The sequence below is a fragment of the Apium graveolens genome, chromosome 6, assembly GCF_009905375.1.
Source record: "Apium graveolens cultivar Ventura chromosome 6, ASM990537v1, whole genome shotgun sequence".
NCBI lineage: Eukaryota > Viridiplantae > Streptophyta > Magnoliopsida > Apiales > Apiaceae > Apium > Apium graveolens.
In genome coordinates, this window is record NC_133652.1 from 149,456,980 (window position 1) to 149,466,581 (window position 9,602).

A 9,602-nucleotide genomic window follows, 5' to 3' on the forward strand; every position below is an offset into this window, starting at 1 on the left:
ACAAATCAATCTAAGATATGCATTATCAATTACTAACAGAAAATGATACATATCTTTAACTAAATACATAAAGTCCTATCACTCAGGACGTACAAATATCCATCCCTCAAAATAAGGAACAGAATCAATCTTCATAACAGACCGCCTTCAGATGCTGATGCCATGCAAATACTGATGATGCATCAAATCCTAACGACACATCAAATACTGATGACATCTAAAACGCAGTCAGATCCTATCATTATTTCACTATCATTTGATACGGATTGTTATTTATGTCTTAATGTTCCTCCCTTTCATCCATTATACCAGATATTATGTCATGCTAGTGAATTTGATTATTAATGTTATGTTGAATGTTGAATATTTTTCTTACATATTTTTTTTTGCAACATATGCATTGAAATTTATAATTGAACCATAGATATCATCAACATATATTTGACTTGAAAATCAAACTTAAATTTATTTATTAATTTTGGGAGGAAATCATTATGATATGAGGAACATATAATAACAGAGTTCCGAAGTATTTGCATCCACTTAAATTCAAATCAATATTAAGTGTCTACAATAAATTTACTTTAATTAAACTGCACTAGTATTTTACATTTACTTTCTAGATATATAAAGATAAATGATTAATGTGATATTGATTTTTATTAATCATAATTCAGGGATTCAGTCAATCATTACACCTGTATAGATTATGATTATCATTAAGATTATGATTACGATGTACTCGAATCAAGGTATTTCCATTACCACCAATCATTGTAAATAACTACCACATTATCTTACATTTTTAAAATTAAGAAAGGTTATCATAAGCATTAGTATCAGTTATTTATGCCTTCTATTACAAGATTATGAAATACTATAATTTATTTATGCATGGGACAAGAAGTAAATTTACATAATAATAACAAAGTTAAATTAATAAGCTAATTATGTATAACCCCAATGTTATATCATCATTACACTTAATCAGTAATCGTGAGAATATTACACATTTAGTTATGTTTGATAAGCTCAGAACACTCAATGAATTTCATACCGACTGGAAGATTAAGGTTAGGGTGACTAGAATGTGGCCATCAAATACTTCTGACGATGACTCATTGTATCGATATAATTTAATTCTTCTGAATGCTGAGGTAAATTTCCTGTACAACACATCTATCAATAATTGAAATGTTTTACATGCAATATCTTGTGACATGAAACTATTAATTTGACGAATATAGTTGTTTTCAGAATTTTTATGTTCAATCCACCGTTGCTTCTAATGTTTGGGATATATTTCAAGAAGTTATAAACGAAGGAAAAGTGTATGAGATTTCTGATTTCTTAACTAAAAAGGATACAAGGAAGCATAGGTCTGTTTCCTCCAGAATATACATCACGTTTAATAGTGAAACAGTGATTAAACCTTTACTGGGATATGACACTACAATAGATTATCATAAATTTGACTTTTTTGATATCGGTGACATGATAGTAAATGCAAAGGATACCAAACTGGCGATATTGCTGATATTCTTACAGGTTTTATACGATTCTCAAAGTTTATCATGTATTTTTACATTTCACCTAGGTCTATTACTAATTTTACATATTTTTCTTACAATTATTCAGATATTATTGGAGTTTTTGAAGATATTGAACTTGCTCAAGTTATTCCTTCTAAGATTGGTGACCAAATGATTATTCACTTTAGAATAACTGATGGAAGGTGATGCTGCCTTAAGAATTTGTTTCTTACATGTTTAGAATTTAGAATATTAAAATTACATATCAAAATTCAAATATTCATATGTTATTCTTTTACTTTTGATAAATAGGAATGATGTTAGAGTTACTGTATGGGGTAAGCATGTTAAATCCCTTGATCCACTATTTAATGATGTTTTGGAAAGTCCAATTATAGTCATTTTGGCATGTATGAGACCCCTTTGGTTGCACGGTGAGTAAGTTACATTCCTCACAATAATCTGAATATTATATGTTAAAATTGTTTGATTCACATGAAAATCATCCATTTATATTATTTTGTAGGCGAAGCAGTTATTGGTACTGTTGAATCTTCAAGGATTTACATTTATCTTCAGATTGTTGTAATTAATATGAGAAAGAGGTATACAATTGCCCTAAAAAAGCTACATGATGTATACTTTCATAAACTCTTAAAATGACTAATTTCATCCAGCTTTTTGTTGCTATAGGATTGAGGATGGTGTTTTTTGGTGCTAAATTTCAACAACCAAATTCTACATTTGACACTTCTCGCCACCGCAATATTGAAGAAATAGCAGAGGCTTGAAGACCTAATAAACAATGTCATTAGTTTTTTATTGAAAACAATGAATGTTTTTTCTTTCAATTATAATTTGTATTTTTCTCAAAGTATATTTAGTTTATTTTGCCAGCAGTTCCTTAATTAGTTTCAATTCATGTTTTCAAAATACATGTCAAGAACCGCCTAACACCATGTCTTATTTGTTAGGAGATTGATGAAAACAGTCCTATCATTAGAAAGAACATATGATATTTTTATACAATATCAAATGCATATTTTCATATTACATGTCATACGCTATTCAATATCATATTAATTTTGTTTGTAAGTTAATTTCTACATATTTAGGTTGATAATCATTGTTTGTCATAAGAAGAATGGGTTATTAAAAGTGTAAAAAATGTAAACAGTTTTAAATTTAAGGTTTTGTACATATACATGTAACAACCCATATATATTGATATTTTGGAAGGAAAATATTAATTAAAAGACTATGACATAGAAAGCACTATTCGATATAACGTTACACCATAACCATTTCCCCCATTATCATCCATATCCTAAACTATGAGGATATAATAAGGTACATACCATAATTTAGCCGGAGAAAAGAAATAAAGATACATTTCATAATTTTACATGGATGTGAATGTTTAACAGAAATTGTAGCTTGCTAATGTCATTCAATTTGGAAAACAACCCTATTCCCTTCGTTAGGCAGCATTGTAAAGACTATGGTCTGATCCTCCGTCAAATGATTGTCCTCTGCAAACCTGTTCCATCCTATAGAGCATCTTACTTTTCCTTTTTCAATTGAGAGTCCCCCAAGAGAATCTCCATTATGCGTCCTTAAAACTATCTCTTCTCCAGCAGCCCATTCATGTACTTCAGGATGAATATATCTAGGAAAATACTGCATTTCGAAGTAATGTTATATAATTACTATTGCAAAGTTATCCGAATAATAATGGCTGATTCAAGAGAGCCATACCACTCCATGACCTGAGTTGTTGACATGGGATCTTCTCATAACTTTACAGAATTGAACAATGTTAGGTATTGGTTCGTTTATTTGAACAATAATATGTTGTTTTTGCAACATTCACGTTTGCCGCACTTGCAACATTGTGGATGTTTTCTTCGTCATTAATTTCTCCATATAAAACAGAGTATACATTTGAGTTTTCATACAGGCATGCCCTATTGTATGTATAATACATTCCATCATCTAAATTCAATTTACGATATAAAATTAGCACTTTACCTCTAATAATTGCAACCTCCTCAACTTCTTTCTCTATCTTTGCATTGTCAAAAACATTTATCGTAAATTCACCACTACCCAAATATGTGAAAAGTAGATTGTCTTTTTCGTTAAGTTTTGCATAATGCGCAAGCTCTCTCAAACCAAACAACAATCCCTTCACACTTGAGTAGTATCCTCTAAAATGCTTTCCATTCTTAAATGAAAATGAAACTACTGGCGGTATGCTAAATTCAAAACGCATATGGAAATTAAAAGGAATTTCCCGTATAAATTATTGATTTAGCAGATAATTTGAACCATGTAAAAAACTATAGAATATATACATAAATTTTGAATGAATAAATGCATATATTTAGAACCTTAGTGCATCATGTGAAGAAACTTACAAATTCTCCATCAGAAATTGCGTAAGGTGTAACTAATGAAAGAAATTTTCGGCCGCTTGCATCTTTTTTCCACACAAACCATTTATAGCACGAGTACATATTATGATATATATGCGAGTTTATAAAAAATATCAAAATTCCTTTTATAACTATGATCTAAATATCAGATATACCTTGATTGCAGAAATTGCCCACCAACTGTTTTCTTGGTACAACATAATCAACTTTTGAACCTTCGTCACATAATATATTAACCTAAAAATTACCAGAACCATGATATAAAACAACAATAATGCTCCCTCCAGTTCTCACAATTTCTTGAATCAAAGGTGAAAGATGAGTAATAGTGTTTGTTTTATTATCAAACTTTCCCTTTATTTTGCGACCGCTGGGTAGCCTTATTTGTGCATTACACGGAATGTCTCCTGCTATTTCTGAACTTATTGATTCTGGTACAATATTTAAGAAAGAATCAATATAAATGAATTTGCTAAAATGGGGTTATTTACTATAACTAATCAATGAAACAATACATTATTTTACCAATTTAAGTTTGTCACGCATGTGTGGATCGATGAAAAGAATAAACCGTGTCGTCTTTGGCATCTCTACTTCCATTAATTGAGAAATAGATGTTAAAAAGATAATTAGCACATAATTAAACAGTAAGGCATACATCTATTAAGAATTAAAATTAGGTACAATAATCGTGTTATGAGTTATTAATCTTATTTACCTCTTAAAGTTGCTCCATATCAGTTTCTTCAATTGTCCTTTCGGAATCAAAAACAAAATGGCGTTTAAGCAAGTTATTGTACAATTCTGCATTGTTGTAATATCCCATATTTTCAGATATTACTATTATTATTATTTGAAATTGTTTATGTGATTTTATATGAATTTAGTGAATTATATGATAATTGAAGTGATGTTTTAAATGTTTATATGTGATATTCTTTGGGTATTTTAATTATTATATGTCCAAAATAAAATATAGATAATTGTGATATTTTTTTCGGTAATTTTTGGGCTATTATATGATTTTATAATGATTTACGGATTTATTATCTATAATCTGAATAATTACAAAAACTATTTTATAAAGCCGGGAATCGTCCAACTTCATCCGTTTTTACATTTTTACAACCCGAAACTCTTCCAAAATCTCCTTCCTAACCTAATCTGGTAATTCTGGACATTTTCCGTGTTTTGACTTTTTCAATCCTGATTACAGTTTGACTCGTACGCGTCCCGACGCAAAATTTTCGATACGATAATCGTTTTGATAAATCAACAAAACCCGTATTATCGGAAGACGAGATATTATTACATTATTTTCATATAAAGTGTTTTATAAGAAGCCCAGTTTTGATAATTATCCAAATCTGATATTAAATTGTATCATTTTATAGTTACTTAGCGGCTAAGTAATCTATTTTCGGATCCGATATGATCCAATAGGATACTTGTTGTCACACCCCAACTTAAACAGCAGATTAAATATAGCTATTACAACATTTAATAATTAAATAAACATACCCAAAACCAAGATCTTACAGTTTAGGGTTTGGAACAGCCCAACACTACCATCTATTATAACTGATTTTAAATACCGAGTCCTCAGACAAACTACTATCACTTATTCTACCTGAGCTCGAACATAAGCATCAGCATCACAGGTCTTACGGGCAGTCTGCTTGAATCTAACCATAGTTGTTAGCTGTAATATCAGGGTAAAGCAAGGAGTGAGCCAAATGCTCAACAAGTGCTAAATAATACGATACAAAACATAAATCGAGATATATATTAAAGAATGTCAATGGGAAGACATAACCAGTGATAACGAGAGATAAAACTTTGGGTGATGGCATCATTCCGTTTGTATCAAAACAATTTCAAAATCATATCTTAATCAAAATCATTTTATGATGCTACGGATTACAGCCGGTGATCAGCCGCGAAGTATCCCGAACCTCGCTGGGTTCTAAAACATTAATGGGAATCCCTAGGCAACTTTTAAGCCTAATATAAGTGTGGAAATGACTCACGTCTCAGTCCAGATCCACTATTCAAAGAAAACATTTATCCCCCTTTGGGACTGAAAACCCACATTTTATTTATTTCAAAAACTGATTCCGATTTATAACAAAATCTCTTTTACAGTAAACATTTTTTTTTATCATGGGATTATAGATCAACTCGAAACACGGGAAATATGGTACTAAATCTCAGGGCTATGATTCACAAAACTATACTCTATTAAAGTAACTGAATGGTTTTCATATATCAAAGATTAGACAAGGGGATTTAGTGAGGCTATTGGATATTATAAAAGGGTAATGCCAAATTGGGCTTTAAGCAATGGTTTCTCATCAAGGTTCAAGTGCTGGATCATCAAGAAGATAAGCTTCATGAATACTAAGGGTGTTAAGGTATGCAGAAATGATCTTTAACTCAGGATATATCAGAATTGTCAAGCTTCAGGATAAGAAAGAGGGGTATCAATCAATGAGGAATCACTTTGATAAGTATCTGACTATCAGGGTTCAAGGTAAGGTTCTATAGGGGTTCAAGTATCAGGATGAGATATCAATACTTAGGAATCATCAGCATGTTAATCAAGAGAATCAACCAAGAGTTATAACTACCCTTTCTTTTATCATGGCATCACTATATAATTCAAAGATAAACATTATATACGCTTGATTTAATATATCAAATGACACAGGATAGTTGCAGCAATGTATGAACTATTAGCAGTAAATATGAAGGACAAGTTGAATCACTTGCCTTGAGAAAGGCTGGTCTGGTCTGACTGGTAGGAGCAACTGGAGCTTCACTCGACCTTTATGGAAAGTTTTCCCTCGTCTCGAGATCCTATATAAATAATAATAATCCTCATTATAATATATTCTCACCAACTTAACCTATTTACAACCCGAATTTAAACACGGATGGCACTTAGGCCTATATGCACTTAATTTATATTCACCTTTAATTTATAATTGCACACACATAGCCACATAATCACATATCATATATTAATACCAAATAACACCATATACACCATAATTCAACACTAGGCTTGGATGATCTCGACTCACAACTTAAGTCACTTGGTCGCTAAACTAGACAAAGTCTTCTAATTTTGGCTTCCTAACTCGATGTGCCTTTACTAAACTATCCAAAACCTATTGACCCTCACTTGTGCCTTTTTCTCTACTGACCTTATACTATCTTACAACTATGGTGGTCAACCTAAATCTCACTCCTAAGTGTTCTAAAACTATGTGATAAGTGAAAGTGCTCACTGGTGCAAATTTCAGAATGACAACTATGGTTTCTTGAGTGCATTAGACACTCTTAAACTACAAGTTTTCCTTCAAAACTTTTACACAAAGACTCTCCTTACCTAAGGGCATCTCCCAAACTTGATGTGGCTCAAGGGCCTGGCTTGGGCCTTCTTGGGCCTAAGCTAAAAGTCCATGGTTCCCCTGTTTTTCTGGGCAGAAAACGCCCTAACTTGAATTAACTTGTGACACATGGTTCTAACTCATATCCTATGAACTATGGTTGGAAAAACTTCTCTGACACTCCCTCTAACTAAGGCCCAACAGGGCCTAATGAGGGCCTACCCATGACATGGTCAAATCTCCCTATTTCTAAGTTGCAACAAAACTGTCCCCTGCTGGACAGATTTTGTTATACTACTTGTGCACCTAACCAAATGACATGCAAACCTCCAACCAACACCTAAAACCTTTTATATACTCCCAATACTAACTTCTGGTGGCTTGGGCCTCAAAGTGCACATCAATGACATGGTCAAAACTCACTCTAAACCTCAGGGTACTAAACTGATTTTCTGCAGAAATTATAACTCTCCTTTCTCCAAGGTTTTGACTTGACAAACTCAACCACCAACAACTCAATACCCAAACCAAGACTTAAACATGGTGATCTACTGAACTAACTCCCTTATACTCAAAATAATTTTGGTGGAGATCATCCTTACATAAGGTGCAATTATGGCAAAACAAAAGAAACCACATTTCACAACTCACAAATCATCAAGTTTTTGAAACAACAAGTTATGCATTTTATAAAAGATATACACAAATTATTACCATGCATCAAGAAGCATTAATCAATATTAACACATTATTCCTGCTGAAATTAAATCTTACTAATAAAAATCTTTCCAAATGATCAAAATCTTATAACATTCTAAGAGAAATCCACATGCATGCATGTCTTCGGGTTTTGCAAGCCAAACAACATGTTTTCTAAATATGTTTTACCAAGAAATTTACATGCAAGCCTAGAATGAGCTATATCTAGATGATCACCTAGCATGCAAGGAGTTTCATCAAATTTTTACTACAAAATTCAAGCCATTATCACATAAACATGCAAAAATTGAACAAAGCAACAAGAATGGTCTCAAGGACCATTCATTCGGCTCCCCTATGGTCATGGCCGAATGAAATGGAAGGGAATGGCCATTTAACATCAAGAGTTTCCTTCTCAAGACTTGGCACTTCACCATTCCTTGTAGTCCTCTCAAAAACAACCTTAAACTCACAAGAATCAAGGTTGTACTTTGAGTTTCAACTAAAACCTTAACATGCAACCATAAAACTTAAACTTTCTACTCAAAACTCTTTGAAATATAAGTGATCATGGTATGGGAAGTAACATTTACTTGTGTAAAAGATGGAAACTTGATTGAGAAAGAAAGAAAATGGGGAGGGGGGTTGATCTCGGCAAAACCCGAGAGTGAGGGGGGAGGAGGCCGAGAGTGAGAGAGAGGAGGGAGGGAAGAAAGAGTGTGGTGGTGAGTGGAGTGTGAAATGATCATGGCTTTTGCTTGTTTTTATGGTTTTTGTTTTGACAACTATGAGTGGGAATAGGAATTGACATGACTATCCTTCCACTTATACTTGGATCATTTTGCATGCAAGGGTAAAGAAGGAATTTGGTTAATAATATAAGAGTTAGTGGGGTGGTAATTATCTCTTTAGCCCTTTTGGATTGAATAGAAAGGATTTGCATGCAAGGACAACTATGTAATTTGCTAATTATGACAATTAACATTTATAAAGATTTATTTTTATAAAATAAAATACAAGTTCAAAATTTATAAAATTTATACCATAAAATAACTTGGATTTTTAGAAATTTTATAAAACTACTTTTGAATTTTGTGAACAAATAACTTTTAAAAAGATATTTATTCAAGGTTTAAAAATATTCCTTATAAATTAAAAAAAATGAAAGAAATAAATAAACTTTTGCTTTGAAAATTCATATACCACATAACGAAAATTTAAAACGCAGAATTCTCATTCACACAAGCATACAATAGTTGCATATATTGGCATTCAACTTTATAATTACACCAAATTTACAATTAATATTACACGAAAATGCCGGTTGTAACATCCTCTCCCCCTTAAGGGATTCTGTCCCCAGAATCTAAGAGAACAGATGAGGATACCGGGAACGCATATCAGACTCTAACTCCCAAGTCGATTCTTCGACCTTAGGGTTCCTCTAAATTACTTTTACTAACTTTACTGACTTATTTCTAAGACTCTTCTCTTGCCAGTCGAGTATTTTGACCGGTTGCTCCACAAATGACAGGTCT

General features: G+C 32.1%; 1 protein-coding gene across 1 annotated transcript; it reads left to right on the top strand.

Annotated features, from left to right (window-relative positions):
- The first annotated feature begins 1,019 nt into the window (after nucleotides 1–1,019).
- LOC141665530 (uncharacterized) lies at nucleotides 1,020–2,323 on the top strand. Its single transcript, XM_074471515.1, has 6 exons — nucleotides 1,020–1,157; nucleotides 1,258–1,576; nucleotides 1,639–1,735; nucleotides 1,845–1,966; nucleotides 2,059–2,117; nucleotides 2,210–2,323. The coding sequence occupies exons 1-6, from the start codon at nucleotides 1,020–1,022 to the stop codon at nucleotides 2,321–2,323; spliced, it is 849 nt and encodes a 282-aa protein (XP_074327616.1).
- Nucleotides 2,324–9,602: the final 7,279 nt, after the last annotated feature.

Coding starts and splice junctions, on each gene's coding strand:
- LOC141665530 (XM_074471515.1), top strand. CDS start 1,020: ATGTTTGATAAGCTCAGAACACTCAATGAATTTCATACCGACTGGAAG. Junction 1,736..1,844: donor TTTAGAATAACTGATGGAAG/GTGATGCTGCCT, acceptor TTTGATAAATAG/GAATGATGTTAGAGTTACTG. Junction 2,118..2,209: donor ACATTTATCTTCAGATTGTT/GTAATTAATATG, acceptor AATTTCATCCAG/CTTTTTGTTGCTATAGGATT.